Source organism: Battus philenor, unplaced genomic scaffold (assembly GCF_028537555.1).
Source record: "Battus philenor isolate CCGP_79_NKW_IND1 unplaced genomic scaffold, ilBatPhil1.0.hap1 SCAF_25, whole genome shotgun sequence".
Lineage (NCBI taxonomy): Eukaryota > Metazoa > Arthropoda > Insecta > Lepidoptera > Papilionidae > Battus > Battus philenor.
Window position 1 is genome coordinate 2,598,717 of NW_027181688.1, and position 22,832 is coordinate 2,621,548.

At 33.6% G+C, this 22,832-nt stretch overlaps 2 protein-coding genes across 2 annotated transcripts in view; one reads left to right on the forward strand and one right to left on the reverse strand.

Moving 5' to 3' along the window:
- The window catches only part of Spred (Sprouty-related protein with EVH-1 domain), a 30,126-nt gene extending 17,306 nt beyond the window's left edge, over positions 1–12,820 (forward strand). The window contains exons 5-12 of the mRNA XM_068768352.1: positions 1,079–1,167; positions 3,551–3,674; positions 4,781–4,872; positions 5,441–5,540; positions 6,567–6,654; positions 8,286–8,397; positions 9,204–9,295; positions 10,747–12,820. Of these exons, the coding sequence (XP_068624453.1) occupies positions 1,079–1,167; positions 3,551–3,674; positions 4,781–4,872; positions 5,441–5,540; positions 6,567–6,654; positions 8,286–8,397; positions 9,204–9,295; positions 10,747–10,876 (827 nt within the window). The 3' untranslated portion in view covers positions 10,877–12,820. The remainder of the gene's footprint in view (positions 1–1,078; positions 1,168–3,550; positions 3,675–4,780; positions 4,873–5,440; positions 5,541–6,566; positions 6,655–8,285; positions 8,398–9,203; positions 9,296–10,746) is intronic.
- Positions 12,821–18,149: 5,329 nt separating this feature from the next.
- LOC137924852 (neurotrimin-like) overlaps positions 18,150–22,832 on the reverse strand; it is a 31,254-nt gene continuing 26,571 nt past the window's right edge. The window contains exons 8-12 of the mRNA XM_068768231.1: positions 22,528–22,632; positions 21,684–21,806; positions 19,744–19,825; positions 19,111–19,163; positions 18,150–18,508 (exon numbers count right to left, since the gene is read on the reverse strand). Of these exons, the coding sequence (XP_068624332.1) occupies positions 18,300–18,508; positions 19,111–19,163; positions 19,744–19,825; positions 21,684–21,806; positions 22,528–22,632 (572 nt within the window). The 3' untranslated portion in view covers positions 18,150–18,299. The remainder of the gene's footprint in view (positions 18,509–19,110; positions 19,164–19,743; positions 19,826–21,683; positions 21,807–22,527; positions 22,633–22,832) is intronic.

Here is a 22,832-nt window from a genome sequence, read left to right on the forward strand (position 1 = left end):
TCATTTCATGAACCCCCAAATTTTTTTTCGCTGACGGAGACCCCTGCAAGTTGTCATAGACCTCTAGGGGTCGGTATAGACCACTTTGGGAATCACTGGTCAAAATTCTCAAATAGTATCTGCACAGTATATAATGATATCAAAGTATGTTGTCAATCTCGACGTCTTTGTTACATTGCTGTATCAATTTAGAAAAAAAATCATTGACATGTTAATGTTGTACACACCTGAAATAACAGGCAACAGAATTTTATTATTATCAATAAGTGTATAGATGCGAGCATCGAAAGGCCTAAAGGCTTCCCATTGTAGTGATCTTTGGGAAAAGCTTTTGGCTTGCAGATGGCAATGATGATATATATATATATATATATATATATATATATATATACTTGGATATGTATATAAGATAGAAATACGTATCGACAATAATCCTTCATTCCACCGGATGGTAAAATTTCAAATTTTATTTTTAATTTTCTCTCGTTCGGGAAACTTAAAACTAGTTAGATTTTAACAGGCAACTTATACATCAATAGGTCATCACAAGTTTCCGCCTTAAGCATTATTACATACATTGTGAGGACGTGCAAAAGGATCATAATCCTACATAGAAAAAAATTACTTAATAAACTCTATAGCACATACAGGATAAGGAACAAAGTCTTACAAGATACCCAAACATGTACTCACATATTCATGCATAGCATGTGTGTGTGAGTATATGCATACATATATGCATGTGCATACACATATGCATACAATGTGTTAATAAATAAAAAAGTTGATATTTTGAATTCGAGATTACGTAATATTATATAATATCATGAGATGAAGCATTTAGTGGAGCATTCAAAAGGGAATCCCCGAATTTCGATGGCATGGCGTAATTAGAAACAAAAGTGCTGCCATCTTTTAGACAAAAAAAGTAAATTAAGCACATGAACCCAAAACAACGTACAATAAAAAACTTACGACGCACAGTGAAAACTAGTTATTTAAAAAAAATCTGAAAATAATTGGTCTGCAGAAAACTCTTTTTAAGATATTAACAATATTTTTTTCCCTCTTTTACCAGGTCTGGGTGGGGCGTGGCCGTCACTTCACGCGTACAAAAAACTCAATCCAGCACCAAAAGACGACGACGAGGAACAGAATATATTCGAAGTAAGCAAATCTTTCATCACATTTGCCATACTATTTGCTCGGGGAATCCCGAAATCCGGGTGGTCCGTCGCTTGCTATCAAGCGATAGCAACGCCCTCTCTTATTTAGTCAATTCATTTTAATTACGAATGATCTGAATAGGTATATACCTCACTGTATCAATGTTAAAATAAATATTTCGTAAATATTTTTTCTCTCTCCTATATATGTAGTTACTTCTATGTTATACTATATGTACACTATACAGGGTGTTTGGTCAAAGATATTAAAATCTTTAATCGGGTAAATGTATAACTCCATTTAGTTGTGAAGGCTTTGAGTTTATTTGTTTCAAATGAAACAATTATATTAACGTTACACGTTTTAATGTTCTGGAAAATATGAGGGAGTCCGATCTTGAGACATCACCGCTAGTGATTGTGATATCATCATCATTTGAGCTATATTGAGGATGCTGGATTTAAATTTTTGGCTTTTTCCCGGTCTTATTATAAATGTATGGCTTTTTCACATTATTTTCGGGATTATTATAAAACAGGGGTTAGCAACCTTTTTAATCATGTACATAACTTAAATTCTGTAAAATAAAATAAAAATAAATATTGTAACACCTGAGGAATGAGGTGATGGATGAAAGGCATCAAAAAAGAGGGAAAATGGAATGAAAGGTTAAGACAGATGAAATGTAGGAAGTAAAGAAAAGAATGAAAGATCTTAAGTCACATGATAGAAGAGCGCGATAATAAAATAATATATGTGAACAAATTAATTTAAAGAAAAATAAAAGTCCCTATCCCAAACTACCTTTTTAATCAACGGGTCAATTAAAATTTAAAAACTTTTCAGCGGGCCTGTACATAACCTAACATTTAGAAACAATTAACAATTTCTTTTATTAAACATTAGAATTAGAAAATATATACATTTTAACGCAAAATAAAAACAAACAAGATAAGAACGGAAAAACGAATATACTTGAAAATGTTATTGGGAAAATTGAAAACGTATTTTCGATACAAGCGTATATATAATACGTAAACAGTATACGTATACTTTCTAATCTTGTATTACTCAGTTTTAATCTGTGATTAGTAATAATTAATTGTTAGTTTACTTTAATTATGTATATATATATATATATATATATATATATATATATATATATATATGTTTTGTACACGTTAACGACCCATTATTTGTACTTCTACTGTTTCCACATTATGGCAGCTTGTAAGAGATTGCCTCGTATGATAATACCGCCCATTGTACTCTTTTGTTTATTATTATAAAACTATTTTATTGTATCCTTGCTTATAAACAATATTAAATAAATTATATTATTTAAAAAAAAACTTGAATATTATGAAAAGTTTAAGTCAGTGATAATTCAGGTACAGTACTACCGAAACTGCTGTACCCTGCCTAAAGATAACGGGGTTTGACTGACGGGGCTCTGCGAACGTTGACGGTGGACCAACTAAACGGAAGGATCGATACTCCCCCCCGCGCCCCGTTACGTGTCTACCTAAGGCGCGGTACTGCGATTCCAGTAGCACCATAAAGTGATCAATTTTAGATGTAAAAAATTTAAAGGAATGTTTGCATACTTTAGTGATAATATAAAAAGAAAAAACTTTTTTTAAATTAGAATTGATTATTGTGTGGTATCTGTAGACTTTGTAATTGACAAGTTTTTGGCCTATCGCACTCCTATAGATATATATAAATTAATGTAATATGTCGGAGTGTTGATAACTTTATACAGGATGTTTTGAAATAGGTTATAAAGCTTTTTACTGACCATTATTAATCATCCTGTATCGTAAAGACACATGAGAATTTAATTATAGCCTAAAATTGTTGCAAATTAAGTAAATCTGTTAAACTAGGTTATGTACTAAATCAGGGCTTCTTAAACTATAGGTCGCGACCCCAAATGGGGTCGCATGGCAAAATTCTGGGGTCGAGGGATTTTAATGTCAAACTAATATTACATAAATACAATTTTATAATTTTTGTGCAATTGTAATTTTAGTTTTTTTTACGTTTCAAAACGAATTCTAAAACTATATATTTTCATATGTATATGCATATTGTTACCTAGTAAATAAATCATCAAAAAATATATATTTTTTTATATTTGTATGGGGGTCGTTAAGAAACTCGCAATCATAAATGGGGTCGTGAATGACAAAAGTTTAAGAAGCCCTGTACTAAATGAATTGTGTTAGGAATACATACTTTATACATGGTGTTTAGAAATATTTAAAACTTGGTGCTAAAAAAACTAACTATAGATTCACTTAAAAAACCGAATCAGCCTGTATATGTAATTTGACAATGTTTGATAATGGTAATGAAAGCTTTTAAAACTGACCACCAGTGCCTGAACCTACCGTCCGATTCGCGATCGAGCTCCGACACATCTACCACCAGCCGCCGTCGCGCCGACATATCGCAGACACCTATACTGTCCGCCATCACGCTACCTCACCATCCACTCGACGGTAATATATTATACATCACCATCGCTTGCCGGTTCGTGGTCACCATTCCTGAACCTTGAAGCTCAGCTATCAACAATTCACAAATAGGAAGTCACAATGGCTTCTTTAGAAACTTGTGGTGCAAGGGTTCCTGAAAGAGTACCTTAGTTTGGATTATCAGTACACATAGAATCCGTATCAGCCCATAGAAGCCCACTGCAAGGCCCAGGCCTTCCACAAAGATATCTATGGAGGGATACGCCATAATCGTCACCCTTGGTACACAGGGAATACTGCTGCCCGAGTTCTAAAAGCTTGTTTATTGGAAGTAGTAGTCTTATATAATTAATGTACAGTATGAATTATGTAAGATTGTATCTGCAGTAATAATTGTTGTTTGTTGCTTTCATCTAGTCCAGTGATTCCCAAAGTGGTCTATATCGACCCCTAGGGGTCTATGACAACCTGCAAGGGGTCTACGTCAACGAAAAAAAATTTGGGGGTCCATTATAGTGGATCTCAACGCATACACTGATAGTACCTATTTACTTACATCATTATATCTTATAATATCAAAACATTTACATTATTTATAAAAGTACCTATGAAGTAAAAAATATTATATATGTTTATAAAAATGTGTAAGTTATAAGATGTTGATATTGGCTTTGTGGTCGCAATACATGTTTATTTAATGTTACGTATATTTTACATAACAGATACAAAATTTTATTTTGAGAAGTTTTAATTTAAATTCAATTAATAAATGTATAAATTAACATGTGTTTTTACTTTAAGTTTTTAACACTAAACTTCATTACAGTTAGAAATTTACTGTAAATCAATATCAGGTAAGTAGGGGGTCTACCCAACACGGAAAAACATGGCAAGGGGTCTACGACACAAAAAAGTTTAGGGAACTCTGATTTAAATAAATATATAGGTAAAACGCAAGATCGGTGTGATCTTCGGAAGAAGCCTGTGCTCTAACATCTGGCATGATGATGGTGAAGAAATATGTATGTTGCTCGATACGGGAAGTGCAAGTTCAAGTCCAAAAATGATCAGATTATTTTTCATTCTTCCTTATATAATAAGGACAATAAGATGTGTAAATTTATTTTCAGAATCCCTGAAACAATATGAAGTTCAGTACGAAGATAAGTCGAACATCGAAGACTCCGACCCGGAACGATGTCCTTACGTTCATTTGAGAGCTGTAAGACATTTCATTATTAAGGCTTTTTTATTGTTCACTAGCTGATCACGCAAACGTTGTTTTGCAAAAAAAATTAAAGTTTTTAATTAACAAATAAAAAATAAGGGTTAATCGTAGAGGGGTGAAAATTTAGAGTTGTATGCATTTTTGTATGCTGTATCATAATAAAAGAAAAAAAACTAAAAAAATTGTGTAAAAAATAAAAAATATTTAAGGTGGACCACCCTTAGATAGTAGCCGATTTTCAGACCTACTGAATACGCATATAAAATTTGGTAAAAATCGGTCAAGCCGTTTCGGAGAAGTTCAAGTTCGAACACCGTGACACGAGAATTTTATATATTAGATTTGACAACCTTTTGTTTATCATGTCAGCTAGACTTCCGATGACTTTAACAAGGTCTTCTAACTTGAAGGTGGCCTGTCTACTGCTACAAAGTTGAAGTGACAGGTATAAATCCGTCACACTATGTCGATCATTTACGTTCGTTTATAAATCTCTTCAATCCTGAATCATCATCTGCCAACTACCTGCTGTTGAATAATCGTGAATAATAAATATCATCAGGTACACGAGTACACGTATCCACAAGTTGGTGCAGGCGGTGCCATCAGCTCGGAGAAGTCATCACCCAACACCAAGCCGCCGCTGCTGAAAAGGGATTCAGGTAACACTTTCAATCACCTATCATTTTTTTATGGCCCTCGCTATTGGGAGCCTCTCGTACCCCCTATCTAGTTTGGGACAGGGACTTTATTAACACAATTTTTTCAGAGTTTTATCTTTATTTGACACTGACTTTCATACTTCTCAATTTCTTTTATTCTTTCGTTTTATCCTTCACAATATCTTGCAATTTTCGTTTTTTAATTCCTTCTTGCTTTCATCGCCTTCCTTTCCTCATCTTTTTACTTTTAGGCGGCTAGGTACATTTTTATTTTTCAATTTTTATCTTTATTTTTTGTTATCACAGATTTGTTTGGATTTGAACTTTTTAATACATTGCTAGACTTGTCTTATATTCTATTATTATTTGATAAGTTCATTTACATGTGCATTTATTTCATTTTTGGTTCCATTTTTTCTATTTGGTTTTGTTCCTTTTAATAGCATTACTTACCACCCTAATCACCTATCATTTGAACCATATAACTGAGATTCATTTGCGAAAGCATACGACATCGATACAGACAAAATATTTTTTTAATAAATAAAATAATTAATATAAAAATGAGTCATAAACCTGTTATATGTGATGTAAAATTGTGATATGGGAATATAGTCAGGAAAAGTGAAGCGTATTGCTGAAAATTTTGAAATGAAAAGATAGAACATGCGAAGAACAAAAGGGAGGAAGGAAGTAAAAACCTCATTTGCTCAAAATGTAACCTCCCTGGCTTCCAAAGATGGAAGTCATTAAAACCTTTATATTATACAGCGAGGTGTCGAACCCACGGTAAGGAACCCAGGCGTAGTGGAGTGTGCGAACAGGCGCGCTATAGGAGTGAGGGAGACAGACTACAACCCCGCCTTCTCATTGGCCGAAATTTTTAGTCTATAACCAAGGATTTAGTCAAGATCTCTGGAAGTCTTTGAAGACCTATTGCACCAGCCTCTTAGGCTTGTCTCGAATTGGTCAGAGTGGTCATCATTTTATTTATTTACAATTAAATATGCGCTGAATATTTTACAGGTTCGATAAAGAAGTGCAGCTACAGTGGTCCACCTCCATTGCCAGATAAAAAACCGGCTGAGACGTTTCAGGCTCGATTAAAGTGCAGGTACGAGTTTTTTCATTACCAATTAATTTATATTTGTCGAAGCCTTAAAAGGCGAGTATAGCTTACACCTATATACAATCATCCTGTATGTGTAAGTGAATCAACCTGTGTAATTCGATTTTTTCTATTGAAGTGCGTCAGATATATAACTTACGGTAATACAATCTGTAAGCACAGATAATTAATTATAATAAAGTAATTCGAATTTTGAAATCGCTTTTTCTTACTATATTATCATTACTTTATTTATTATTTCTGAAGTCATTGGCTTTTGGATAGGGTTTACCATACATTGACAGCAAATGATCTATAAATACTTTTCTCTGAAGCTTTTACATATATAATCAATCACCCTTAATAATTGCAACCGTGATATGTAAAAATGAATTCCTTTTTCCTTTGGACACGCCGTTACTTTATCGACTTCATTCATCTTTTTATAAGTTTTCATGTGGTTCTTTCTTGAATAAAGTACAGTAAGTTAATATGCAAGAAATATAATTTCTTGAAGCTGCTCATTTGACAGCTCGCTATGAACTTCGCGCGCTTGAAAGTTCGCTGTGAACTTGGCATATTTGACAGTTGCCTATGAACTTGGCGCTTTGAACTACGCACGTTCGGCAGTTCGTTATAAAGTGTAAAGCGTTTTACAGTTCGCAATGAACTTAGCGTGTTTGACAGTTCGCAATGAACTTGGCGTGTTTGACAGTTTACTATGAACTTCGGGTGTTTGACAGTTCGTTATGAACTTCGCGCGTTTGAAAATTCGCTGCGAACTTGGTTCGATCGACAGTTCACTATGAACTTCCTGCGTTTGACAGTTCGCTATGAACTTCGCGCGTTTGAAAATTCGCTGCGAACTTGGCTCAATCGACAGTTCACTATGAACTTCCTGCGTTTGACAGTTCGCTATGAACTTCGCGCGTTTGAAAATTCGCTGCGAAATTGGCTCGATCGACAGTTCGCTATGAACTTCGTGCGTTTGACAGTTCGCTATGAACTTCGCACGTTTGAAAATTCGCTGCGAACTTGGCTCAATCGACAGTTCACTATGAACTTCCTGCGTTTGACAGTTCGCTATGAACTTCGCGCGTTTGAAAAATTCGCTGCGGACTTGGCTCAATCGACAGTTCACTATGAACTTCCTGCGTTTGACAGTTCGCTATGAACTTCGCGCGTTTGAAAATTCGCTGCGAACTTGGCTCAATCGACAGTTCACTATGAACTTCCTGCGTTTGACAGTTCGCTATGAACTTCGCGCGTTTGAAAATTCGCTGCGAAATTGGCTCGATCGACAGTTCGCTATGAACTTCGTGCGTTTGACAGTTCGCTATGAACTTCGCACGTTTGAAAATTCGCTGCGAACTTGGCTCAATCGACAGTTCACTATGAACTTCCTGCGTTTGACAGTTCGCTATGAACTTCGCGCGTTTGAAAAATTCGCTGCGGACTTGGCTCGATTGACAGTTCGCTGTGAACTTCGTGCGTTTGACCGTTCGCTATGAACCTCGCGCGTGTGACAGTTTACGTTTCGAACAGGCGTTATGAGTCAGACGTATATAACAGATGTCCATTCTATATTAAACAAAGATATATTTTACAAGTGTTTTTAATTATTGATTGTTTTGCAGGCACTGCCATGAGTGGTACTTGGAGAGCGCCAACCGCGCGGGCGCCTGCGAGTTTGCGCCGGACTGCTTTCGTTCTTGCATCGACTGTGTCACTTGCATCAAATGCGCTCAGGTATGTCACCATCACCACTTACAAGATAAATAGGACATTCAATAGACGATCAAGTTGTGACCAGTAAACCAGACAGATTTTAATTGACCGTAATATAGTAGAGATGAGTAGCTCGTGAGCTGAAGACAAGAAAGATATAATCACTCTCTAGCGCGCGTTTTAATTGTATCTCTATATCATTATACTTAAGACTCAATTTTCGTGATGAGTTTCGGCTCGTTCATAGTTAGAGAGAAAGAGATGGGCTTATATTACAATTTACACGTAAAAGAGAGAGACGGATAGCTATTGCATGTTTGCATTAAAAATGTATCATAATAATGTCATATATATATATATATATATATACATATATATATAAATATATATATAATTGAATGTTTAGTCTATAGAACAGCGATAAGCTGGCATTTTTTCGTCCAGGTTCCAAAGCCTTACAGCGTATGCCTTCCAAATCATTCTCTTTATGGACTCAAAAGCTTCAAACTGGTACTTCTCACACCACCAAACTCTGATACGAGTTCCGACACTCAAACTTTGTTAAGTTTTAAGTTCACGGACCCCTCCGTTCCGTGAACTCATACAGATGAAGCTGTAAAAGCCGCAAGGCTAACAGCAACAACTTCTTCAGAAACAGTACAGTACAGTACTTCTCAGATACATCCTATGTGCTACATACAGGTTCACCTGTCCTGGATGTAAAATACTTCTGAACCTTCCTCAGAAGATATGGATTTAACGACCTAAATATAATTATAATACAACTATAACAAGTGTAATAATATTTAATTTATGATGGTCGACAGTGCATGCTGTACCACTGCATGTCGGACGCAGAGGGAGAGTTCGCCATGCACCCATGCGCCTGCAATAAGCCCGACGACGCCTGCGCCAAGAGGTAACCTCATTTATGTCTCACTCTCCATCTCTTGCTTATCTGCCTTTTTTTAGTTAGTATGTGAATAGGAAATTAACTATGGTGGTGACCCCGACGTGATTATTACGTCTTGCTCATGATAGAAGTTAGTGAACAGGAAATTAACTATGGTAGTAACCCCGACGTGATTACGTTCATCATCTAAGATCAGCTTGTTGTCATCAGCCATCACACCGTGACAAGATGAAGAAGTTACAACATTACAACAGAGATAACCTTACTTGATAATACAATACAAAAAATTTCAAGCGAATTTATATACCGCCTCGTATTGCAGATTACTATTATCCATTACTTTTGCTTTAAAATACAAAAAACTAAATCGATTTTTTAATATTAAAAAATACAGTCTACTAGGATCTACTACAATGTGTATAAGCTGTGGCGAACTTAATTATGTTCTTATTGTCTACTTTTTGTTATAACATTCTAGAGTTTTAATAAATATTGTTATGTGTCACTGGTTCACAAGGAGTCCTTTATTTACAAATCAGATGGTCACCCTACTTTAACACAAAGTATACTTTCGCTTAGTCCAAACTTCGCTTCCAAATCGCTCAAGAAATCACTATCCAAATAACTTACCAAATATTCACTTTGTATCACTGATCGTATATCTTAATCTTATAACTCAATAACAACACTGAACTGTCGTCATGGGGCGTACACCTATTTATACTACGGAGAAGGTTCTAGTAAGTTAGAGATAGTACCCGGTTAGAATTTCCGAGAACCGTACACAAAAATATATAAATAACTTACATATGTCCTTGATCCTAGGGTTCCGTGTTTATTGTGTAGTGGGTTCTGTAACTCGTGCTTTGTAACAACATATAGACCAGTGTTTTCCAATGTGGGGCCCACACACCAAAGGAACGCAAAATTTTATTATTAACGGTGGGCAATTTGAAAATGTACTTGACACTAGATTAACCCTATTGCTTTAATATTGAAATGTTACATAGGGGAGGAAAAGTTTAGAAAAGCTTAGATGGGGAATTGCATTAAAAAGGTTGGGAAACGCTGATATAGACATTAATTTCTGTTAACATATGTAATTAGTTATATATATATATCGGAGGTATGTTTTTTACATATTTTTATGCTCATATGTCAGCGAATGTCTTACAGGGTGTGATAAAAAATACGGTGAATATTTTTTTATATACAGGAACTACTGTATCTATGTCTAAATTATGACTTGTCTATGTTCCTTCTAGAAGCTTCCATAGCTAGAAAAGTGACGTGATAATTGCTGTATTTAAAATTTTAAGGTACAAAAAAGTGCCAAAGAATCTCTTGAAATGTTAAAATTAATGTATAAAGATAATGTGATGATTTCGAAGTACCGTTACACCAGCAACTTTATATAAAGTTTGTTCGATGGCTATAGTATTCCAATTATGTTACAGGTGGATAGGCGTGGCTCTTCTCAGCCTGTTGGTGCCATGTTTGTGCTGCTACCTACCGCTGAGATGTGCACATAGAGGAGCACGTGCATTGCGACTTGCTGGTGGCCATCACGCACCACATCGCAACTAAGTGACCATCATATCGTCACAAACAAGTATAATATGGAAACCTATGTGTGGATAATTTATTATCTGTGTAAAACAGAAGAGTGTTACATAAGTGTCAGTGTTGTGAATTCAAATAATAGTAAATGAAAGAAATGGAGATTGAATAAGATTGTGGAAGGAAAGGGTAAGAAAATGTATTTGTTACCAAATAGACATTTCATAAAATTAGGTTGTATTTTCTCTACTGGCTGAATGTAGCTATATATGAAACCGAGAAACAGTATCGGAAATACAGAAAGAAAATGTGCATTTATAAGTGTGTGCAGTGGTCGGATACGTAAATGTGAATAAACATATATTGTTTAAAATAATATATATATATGTTAACAAATGAATCGAAAATTGTCAGAGAGAAAGCTCGGTTAAATGGAAGCCAAAACATTTGAATAGATGAGTTTGGCAGTGTCAGGTGAAATTTGAAGGAATAACATATGTTGACAATCAAAAGTGAAGTTTATATTTAATATATATAAAGCAGTGTTGGTATATTAAAATATTTATTAGAACGGCAATACTATTTTCATAGTGCTCAAAACAATGTGGGTACTACAACAAAAAATGTTTTCTATATTTAAAATTAAAAGGTGGATTCGAACGAATTTTTCAAGTTTATTTGCTCAACTTGAGAAAATTAAGATTCTAGATTCTTACGATTCTCAGGTGACCAAATTATATAAGAAAACTTATATTGGGTTGACCAAAGAAATACAAACATTTTTAGTATGATTTTCAGTCTATAACTTGGACATATTTACTCCTGTACAATGGACTTTCTTTTTTTCTGTTTTTATGCTTTGGACAGTTTTGTATATACAAAACCTTCTAATATATTCACATCTGTCTTTACATTGCCTCTGAAAAATTGATGTGAAAAATCTAGACAACTCAATAGCCTATTTAAAAGTTATTTTGTAATATTGCTCGAATCAACCTTAATTAAAAATGATATCAACATTTATTCAATAATCGTAATAAAGCGGTTGATTTACTACAAAACACTGCCGATACTCAGGTATCACACCAAATTACTACATATTAGTCGTGTGTAGTTTGTGAAATTACCAAATGGTAGTTGGTAATAAAATATCTACCAATTATATTTAGATATATCAAAGTTTTGGTTTATTTTAAGGGACCTACGCTCCGTGAATAGTGAATTAATATAACTCGAGTCTTTATTTAAGATAAAGGTTTACTTAGTAAACTGCAGGGATTACATAAATATAAATAAAGCTTCAAAGCACAAAGTTATTTATTCGGTTTATTGAATCTGTGGACGCTATGTGTCGAAGAGGTGTGATGAGAAATGTTGCCAGATACATGCTGCCAGTGACATTTTTTTGATATGGCAGCATTGTGAGTGACTATATAGTGGGATGTTCAGCGGCAACTGCGGAGGGAAATTAAATTATTTGTACCAGTATTATATTAACTTTTGGTAATGTTGCCGTAATTGTAAATTGTCGAGATGTCTAGGTGTGCTAAGCTATCAATTCGCCGTGTGATTGTACATTTTAATTATTGTGCCATAATCTTGATGTGTTTAAAAGGTATCAAAGTGAAATTTTTAAAGTCTTCCATGACTTAAAGTTCTCAGGGGACATTTTGACTTTAATTATTTTTAATAAGTTTAAGTTTCTTTAAGAAAAAAAATTATTTTGATCACAATAACATTTTTAAAATATATATTATTTACATAATGGCACTGATCGATTCGTGTCTAAATTATTAAAATATATTTATAATTATTTATCTTATAATTTATATCAATGATTTTAAATCATCTTTGACTATTACGTAGTAGTATTTAAAAAAAAAAACTGTCAACATTTTCCCGCCAAGTCGACATGTTCCCCTATTATATTGTTTACAAAATTGTTACAGTTGATGTTATGTCAGTTTAAAACCGTACATTCTTATAAGATTTTTCAGTAAATTTTATTAATATATTGACATATTTCAAATTATATATAAGATTAACATATCTCATTAATGTTATTAATAATTGTGCTTCTATATGTCAGTCAGAAGTTGGAACAAGAGTTAGTTAATAAAATTTATATTATTTAAATAATATATAATAAAAATTAAACTAGATATATTCTGTATATATCTAGAATTTTTATTCTTGCACTATAAAGAGTTTTATATGCATTTAAAAATTTACTTTGCGTGCTTTTTCTGTAGTTACAATAGAATTTTTAAATAAACGGGTATTCAATGTTACCATATAAATAATATTCATTTTTTTACATTTATTTGGCAGTTTAATATATATGAACTCTTTATGTGCATGATATATGTCACTTGGGACAACAAACCATTAAATGTGTAATGTTAAATTATTAATATTTAAAAATAAAGATTAAATTGTTTGAATGTGGTATTTATAACTATTTAGTGTTAAAATTTATCATTCTACATTCAGTTTCATTGATGAATAAATTTGAATGTCTTATAGGAACCGCCTTCGATGTTGGCGAGAGGTGATGTATTCTAATTAGAACCAAAATATATTACAAATGTAATAGTAATTTATTATTAATTAATACATATGCACCGACATTTTCATGGGAATGGGCTCACTTATGGAAATTTCCGTGTATATTGTATTTTGTTGCTCCGTCTTGAATTCTGGAGCTGTCAGGATCTATATATACATAAAGTTCACCGTTGTGGTGGTCACCGCTTTGTATATACTGTTACATGACAGTGACAGAAAGAGATGTTATAATAAGTTTTGTATATCAAAACTTTTTAAACATTTCACAATTAATGGATTTTACTGTCAAGTTGCCATTGTCACTGTCAGGTTTTTTAAAAGAAAATGAATGATTAGTTTTCATCATCTCAAACTGTCACCGAAGGCCGTTCCACTGTTACACCGTGTTATCAAATGACGTTCGAAATTCAAATATCGTTAATATTTATAGTATTGACGTAAGTGTATTTTGTTTTTTTTTTTAAATGATGAAATCATGACAGATGTGCGTAATATAAATTCTGTTTCCATAAAAAAACTATAAATATAAAGAGACTTTATTATTTACTGTAGTAAATTTAAAACTATTTAAGATGAAGTATCAATGTTTAGTGTTGTACTGTAATTATATATTTATATGTGTGTATATATATATAGATATGTGTACACACATATATGTATATATATATGCTATAAGATTAATAATTGATTATAAAACCAAAGTTTTACTATATCAATCTGGATACCTGATGTGGTTACAAAGTGGATGTATTGACATATGAAAATAAATAATCGTACATATACATGTCTATTTATTACACCCTGTATAAGAAAATATAGAGTTATTTGTTTTAAACTGATGTTCTCTACTTGGTGTATATAAATCTACTCTCTTAGAATAGGATGACAAACTGATATATGTTTAAAGAGGTTCCAGACCTATCTAAGAATTTTTTTATTATTTGACCTAATTAAGAAATTTCCAATCAGTTATAAGTGGCTTAAATATATCGTTTTGCGACTCAAAAAATATTTCTTACTGTTTTATATTAATAATAGTACTTTTAAAAAGGTTTTTTAGTCTATCATAACTTCAGCCATAGAATGTCCAAAGCTGAACATACGCCTTATTGATTTCTAATAAGATCGGTTGAAAGAGGTCTGTATATAAATGTCTTCCGTTGACCAAGATCATCTGTCCATTTTGTGAGTGGACGTCTTATGCCACGCTTGACTATCCGTGTTCTAAATTTAAATATCTTTATTCAAATAGGCATTTACTTGCGCTTTTGAATCATTGGTTATTTTAACACTTTTTAGGAGATAGCTCTTTGAGGTAAAGTTCGTTGAACGTGTGGCGTTCATTAGAACGCACCCAAATTTATTATCTATGAACGCATCTGTTTATGCATGCCCCTTCTTACACTCGGTACAACTCGCCCTCTCTCTGACGCGCCGCGCTACCGAGCGGACGTGTCGCTTCAACCGCTGTTCAACAAAGGAAATACTTGTAACTCAGATTGAGATTTATTGTTCTATGATATTATAAGTTTAACAATCCGGCAAGTGCTTTTCGTTACATCGAAGGTTATTATGGGACGAGGGGCCTGTACTAACGTATAACACCGATCAAACGTATAAGAAACACTATTGAATATTGCTAATCGATTTGGTTCTTGATTCTCTTCTGGCTTGTTCCTATACTTCTTTGTTCATTGCTGCTCTACCTTCATTTGGCTTCTATTCTATTAGATTTCTTTCTAGAGGCTTTTACAGCTTCGTCTGATATGAGTTCACTAAAGCATTCTTGTTTCAGAACCTACTGCCTCAACCACCATTAGTGTCAAACACTAATGGTGGTTGAGGCAGCTATGACGAGGCTTACCTGGTCGTGTCAGTTTTGTGTTGGTATAGTAAGGATGGAAGGCAGCGTGGACCACTCGACAATATAAGGAAGGATTTGGCTACTTTATTTTGCCGCAATATACATTTTTAGTAGTACAACTCGTGGGTGAGTGAACCCGCAATGGTCTGGGTGTAGGTACTGTGCGAGCGAGACGGCACTAGGGGTTAATATTTGACATTATATTGGTTTATTGGGCAATCCCCATAAAGTAGTAAGCTACTACTGGCTCTACACACACCACCACCAGCACTACTACAGTTACTGTTTTAAATGAAATTTAACAATGATTCCTGTGTACATTATATTAATTGTAAAAATGAGTCAACAGACCAAGTTAAATGCGTTTCTATCAACTAAAAACTCTTAATTCCTATTATAAGTTTTTTTTAATAATATACTTCTAATTTTATGTTTAAAACTAATAAACGGAAGGCATAAGATATCTTGTGGAATTTTAATATATATACCGACCATTTTCACGAAGGATTTGTTGATAATTTAAAGGCGAGTTTTTTATTTTTGGGGCAGGGATTTCATTTATTTATTCTATCATCCCTCACAATTTATTTTTATCTGTTGCCTGTATTTTTTATCTGATCTTTGTTTTGTTACACATGCAATATTTTCTGCAAAAAAGCATGAAAATATGACGATTCCCATCGTCTACCATGATGCTATACTGCCACTGGTAATCTGTTTTGTCATCTCTGCTTCACAGACAGCTTTTATTCCTCTGTATAGGGGACAGGTTGTAAAAAAAGATGTAATTTGGACATGTTTCTGTCACTATTTTTGATATAAAATTTTAAATTGTGGCGCATAAATAATATTTTATTAAATAATAATGTGATGCAACCACTAGAATATCTCCGGCGAGCCATCTGTTCTGCACATCTGGCCTGCCAACTGCATTATGCTAATGCGCTGGACTATTTTAGTTAATTTCGTGCTAATTCTCGACCTGACCCTGATGTTTTAAAATCGATTTTATATCGAAATGGATTGTTATCTCTCTCTATGAGTTATTGATATATCTTCACTTTGCTTATATGTTATATAGTATATTGTTTGGAACCCTTTTTAGTAGTCAAATCTATTTATATTTTTAATGTAAACGGAATATATACAACAAAATGATAATTACTAAAAAATGTAAATAAACTTTCTTAAAAAAATTATAATAACAGAAATTTTAAAATTTTATTTTAACGGGAGGGAGAGTTTTGTTTTCATTATCACAAATATAATTGTGATCAAAATGTAAAGTGAAATTGTTATTTTAAACGCGGAGCTTTGGGATGACATGACAATTTATTTTCTCAGGTTGGTAGAACTGTTTATTGACATTTATATAGCGTTTGTTTGTCAAAAATTGCAATATCATTTGGCTATGCCCAAATCGATTTGAAAGAGGAGAAGGAGGAGGGGGCGGCGTCGTCTTGATGACAATGGTGACAAAATCAGAAAAAAAACGCGAAACCCTAGAACTGATATCGTTCCGCAAGCACCGTATTCACGCGCGTATCGTGAAGGAGAGGGGCTGTTTAGGGTATACATAACAAAAAATAAAAAAACATTAAAACATGTTATACATATCAGTGTAAATACATATATACACTTAAACATATTAGATATACACATATGTATATATTACATGGAAAAGGTATTAGATAATTACGAATAAATAACGAATACTGCACTATATCCTATTTTAAAGATGCAATGTTCACAAACAAGTTTCCAGAGTGTGAACAGTAGCGCCCTCTACGTACCATAACCACACTGCGATCACCAATCCCATCAAGTATGGCGACTGTAGTATATCCCCCATAGATATCTTAGGGGGAGGCCTTGCAGTGAACGTCTATGGGCTAAATCGAAGATGTTTTTCATTTTAAGTGTGTTTATTAATTGTAAAATAATTAGTGTGGTATTTGATATATATATATAATTCTAACTGTTCCCTGCACGTATTCCGTGACCCGTACTGTCTTTTGTCAGTGTTATTTCATAAATAACTATTTTGGGTCATTTTAGACGTTCCAAAAGATATTCCTAAAATATTTTATAACAAAAGAGCTATTTTGAACGTGAAATAAATTAATTTTGTATTCAATAAACTCTGAACAATGAAATGAATTTTATAGGTTAAACGATAAAATGGTAAAGCGCGAACTGACAAACGGACGAAGTTTCTGTATATATTATATAAATGAAGCGACAAAAACCGGGGCTCTTCCGGTAGTTCTCTAGATTCGCTAATTTAAAATAAGTCTTAGGCTAAATGTGCCCTCTGTGCCCTGCCACCTCAAACCTGTGGTTTCTGAAAATGCCATTTGAGCAGTGACAATCCGGCCCAAAAAATTGATGTGATAATTTCTGAATATTTACATGCTTACCCGCCATTTTTAAATAAAAACCTTTAAGAAACAACTAGGACACTGATAAAAAATTCATAGTCATTGCGTAACTAAGGAAAATAGGGACTCGTTACTACTTCTGTAGATCAGTTTAAGAGAAAATTTAAAAAAAGACTGCAGGCATCGAAATTTATCTAAAGATGCTCAAGAAATAGTTAAAGCAAGTCAATTATAAAAAAAATATTTCATATGACATTCATTTTAATTAAATTATTTAATTTATATGAATACCTAACGAAAACCTAACAAGATATAAATAAAAACCCAAAAAACTACAATCTGTGTATTTTACAATATTTTAAAAGCGGCAAGAAAATCAATATTTACAATTTTAATATATAATTAATATTTGCTTAAAATATTTAAATTATTTATTTTATAAAAATATAAAACCTATCAATATTATTTACAATCTCAATTAGGCGCGTTCAAGTTTAATCTGAAATTTATTCGAAATTATATAATTTTACTTTTGTACCTAGTTTTGCTTATTAAAATGGACGAAGCATTAAAAATAATAATTTTTAAACGAATATTCTATTTAAATTATGGAAATTTAATTTTAGATTTTTTTAATTTATAAAAGGCAAATTGACACAAGCATGGCAACAAAAATGGCGACGATGTGTATGTTTTCCCGCGCGCCGGCATCTGACAGCTGCATCTCGTTGAGTCGCTCGAAGATATGTGCTTGCGTTATGTTCTGAGGCTCTTCGGATTGCGGTTCTTCCAAGATTGGTGTGATGTCAGTGTAATCAGAAGAAGTAGCTGGTAGAGTGCGTCCAACTTTAAATAAAATAATAATTTATTTTAAACATAATTATTGCACGCATTTTTATTTAAATCGTATTGGTCTGATGGCGATACTGGAAAAGGATGAATAAAAAGTAATGAAATAAAATAAAAGGTATTAAAACAAAATATGATTTAATTTTATAATGATGTTTAGTGCGCAGTTTAATGAAAGAGGATAACCTCAAAAATAAAGAATAAAATTGATGCTATTAAAATAAGTGCTGTTTTTAATTTTATAGCCCAAATATTTCTTTTAAAAGTAATTTTATTAATGATCTGATATCACTGGAAGGAGTACGCTCCGACTTAAAATACGAAATAAATTTGTTGATATTAAAACCAAAGGTTTTTTTTGTTTTCTGTAATTTTTTGGACTGTCGTTTTGTGACGTCATTGGAAGAAGGTACATGAACTTAAAATTAAAAAATTAAATTGCTTTAATATAGAAAATTTGTACTTCTCAAGTTATTGCGTGATCAAGAGAAATTATTTTATTTTACAAAATATTTAGATTATTAGTATTAAATAAAGTTTTGATCGGGATAAAATGACGCAATAATTTTTATTACATTATCATATATTTGAATAAATACCTCCAGGCTCTGTAGCAAAGTGAAGTACTGCCGATGGCTTGCTCCATCCAAATCTGTGAATATTATATCACTTTAGTTCTGTTTTAATGTACATACACAAATTAACATAACAATCAATTTTATATGTAATGCAAATATATATAGATATATATATATATATATATATATACATATATATAAAATATACGCTTTTGCATTTGTTTGCACATCATACTGTACCCTAATTGAGACCATTACGAAAGAAGTATGTCTTTTTTAAAGCAAATTAGCCGATAGACGCGGTTTGGGTAGATCCCTACTAAATGAACTGGAATAATACCTAACATAAACTAGATGCTGAAGTTGAAAGGTTCTGGAGTTGCGACCACTAGTGAACCACATAGCGTGGGACCCCTTCTAGGTGAAACGACGACATAGCCAAGGTCACGGGAAGTAGCTGGATGTGGACAACGCAAGATATGTCATCGAGGGTGTGATATGATAATCTTGGGATGATCTTTGGGGGTGTGATATGATAAGTTATATGGAAGATAGGACTCTAATACAGTTTTTAATAAAGGAAGGGTATCCAATATCCTACACCCAATGAAAAAAATGATAATCAAAAAAAATAAATTTTTTTAATTAAAATACCTGTTTCTCGACGTGACGATGGCTTCGTACACCGTGGACGGCGTTAGCCCTCTCACCGTGTAGCTAGCGCTGTGAATAGGCCCTGGGAAGTAACTCCGTTAGTAACACAGACATATAAATTTTAATTACAACATTCAATAAATTAATAATTAGGTTCCTTATATACTATGTACCGTTGTCGCAACTTGCATAAGCAATACGCACCTACTAAACGCGAGTTTTTAAATTTATATTAATAAAAAAAAAAAACCTATATTTAAAAAAGGATACACCCTGCGATGATTAGCAGTAAATCTGTGCTGTTTATCCATTGTTTCTTCGGTAACAATGTATTTAAAATAATTATTTCTTCATTCTTCACGATGTCTCCTGTCCAGGATTCCGTCGCAGAATGGGGTGAGGCTGCATCGATCGGAGGGTCGCGTTCCAGCGTCCGACATCGATCGATGAGACGAAACGTTCCGTTTTACGTTCAAATGAATTGAATTGAAATTGTTTAAGAGAAATTTAATTGCTTTATAGTGATAATTTTAAACCTTACTTACAAACTAACAAAAAATGAGTAAGTGAATTTTTAAAAAGAATAGTGCAGGGGTAGACAAAATTTGTAATTTTTCAAAAATATATGCAAGTGTAGAAAAATTTACAAGAATTATATTCATTGAAATTTGTTCAAAAAATTTGTATTAAATGAAAAAAAAAAGTAGCTAAGGGCGTAAACTTGTGACGACCCTTTGTTGTGTAAGTCGCCTTTTATTGGTGTACTTTTTAAGTACACCAATACCTCACTTAGCGTCGTGGTTACGTTCCAAAAAACACTACGTAATTGAAACTGAACTCTAAAATTAGCAAAACAAAGTGAAAACAAAACTATTAAAACCCCGAGTTTTAAAGGTATGACGCAATAAGAAACAAAAGTGTTGCCATCTTTTAGCAAAAAAAGAAAATTAAAGATACTAACCCAAAACAACGCAACCTCGAAAATCTAACGACGCACAGTGAAAATTAGTACTAATTAAGTAGCGACGCAACTTCAAAAAAACGCAAAACGAAACAACACAAAGCGAGATATTGTTTATACGCAAAAAATAATATTAAAAATCGTTTGATATTTATTATACTTTTTAATTCTTTCGTCAATTTTTAGTAAATCTTTGAGACGCTGGTTAGTTAATACAGATCGCTGTTTCTTCCTTCCTTAATAATAATATAGAAATTAAAAAGGAACTTTGGTACATTTATCGAAAACTACAAGTTGATCACCAGGTATAATGTGTACATATCTCGTTCAACATGTCAAGTGTCTAAAGAGAGTCTTCAACCAATTCGTCACTAGCTATATGCTATTAGACAGTGTTAGCAGCGGATCCCAAATCTGCTAGCTAATAAAGTAAAAAAAAATCTATGTCAAGTGCGTCGCCTGAGGTATTGTATCATTAGCTATATCATGGGATAGAAACATAGTCTTTATTTGACTAAGTAAGAAAAGGACCAAAGTATAGCTACTTCCGCCATGCAGTAGTAGTCGTGGAGGAGTTTAAGGTGGGGGCCCTAAACTCCCACTAGCTTCGGCGACTCTGAGGCGGACGATGGTTCGACGTGGTCTTGAACCATCGTGATAGCACCACGAGGGTTTCTGTGGTAGCGTGAACTATACACGCATACCCCGGGACGGGCTATCTAGAATAGCACGGCGCGAGGGAAGACCGCGTGGCGATCCCTGACCGAGAGATACCGCGGTCCCCCGTATAGCGCAGAGGGCGATCACCGGGGGGGGTTTTAGTGGGTAGGAATCCCACATACCCCTATCCTCCCCCCAGAGGCGGAGCATCTTGAACGTCCGGAAGATTTCCCAAATCTCGAAAAAAAAGTGAAGGCCTAATCCCAGCAGTGGACGACACGGTTAGAACTATAGGTGGATGATGTATAGAGAAGCTTACCATCATTGGAGTCTCCAGGCACGACGATCTTGCTCCATAAGTTAGCGGGAGGTGTCGTAGTGAAGGAATCCGGGTCTGAAGTCGTCAGCCTACCGTAGTATGGTCGAATCCACAGATTATACTCTGTGTTTAAACAGTTATAGGTATATAAAAGATTTTTTACATAATCTCGATGGTACAGTGTGATTGGTCCATTTTGACGCCATTAAAAGTGATTTAAGAAATATTAGAAACGTGGAAAAAAATTCTCTAAAATTATTTACAGTTGCAATTTTACTAAATAATTAAACACATAAACATAACGTGAACATGTTTTTTTATTTTACTTTACACTAACGTATAACCACCACTAGAAAAATTTGGTGCATTTTATGCGAAGAATAAAAATAATTATCAAAAGAAGCAAATGATACTTGTTGTAACAGCTCCTTATAGATACCAGACTATATATAAAAAGTCCCTACACAAGGGGAAACGAAAGGCCCCCAAAAACAATGTTTAAATGACAAAAATCCTTGGCAGTGTTGTCGCTTGATTATTTTGATTTCATTTAGGCTATATATGATAAAGTGTATATACACTCCCGGCGATTAATATTACAAATCGACCTTTAGAAAGAGACAATCAAAAGAGTAGTGTATTATCTCTGTCGCACGAAATATAGCGACTGACAAAACGTAACATATGTAGTGTGGGACAGAGATAGTGCTCTACGAAGCCGAAATTAGCCGATTGTCTCTTTCCAAAGGTCGATGTGCAATATCTATCACCGGGTACTGTAGCAACCTTAATCTTAGGATACTTATATCTATAAACTTGTTTTTGTGTAAAGTATAAAACATACCAATTATCGTGGAGTAGGAATCCACTTCCCAGATAAGAGAGAAACTTGTTGACGTCGCTCTGTTCAGCGCTGTGTCGACTTTGAACGATGCTACGTTTGGTACACCTGCGAACAGTCATAGATCATTAGATTCGTGATACAGGGTGATTGATTATCGATGTAAAAGCTTTAAAGGGTTGAATATGTAGTCCATTAGTCTGCAAAAATATTCAATATTATTACACATACACCTATCCCCCGATTTACACGGTAGATACGTTCCTGAGAAAAACGTGTAAATCGAAAATTTAAAATTTTCAAATCAA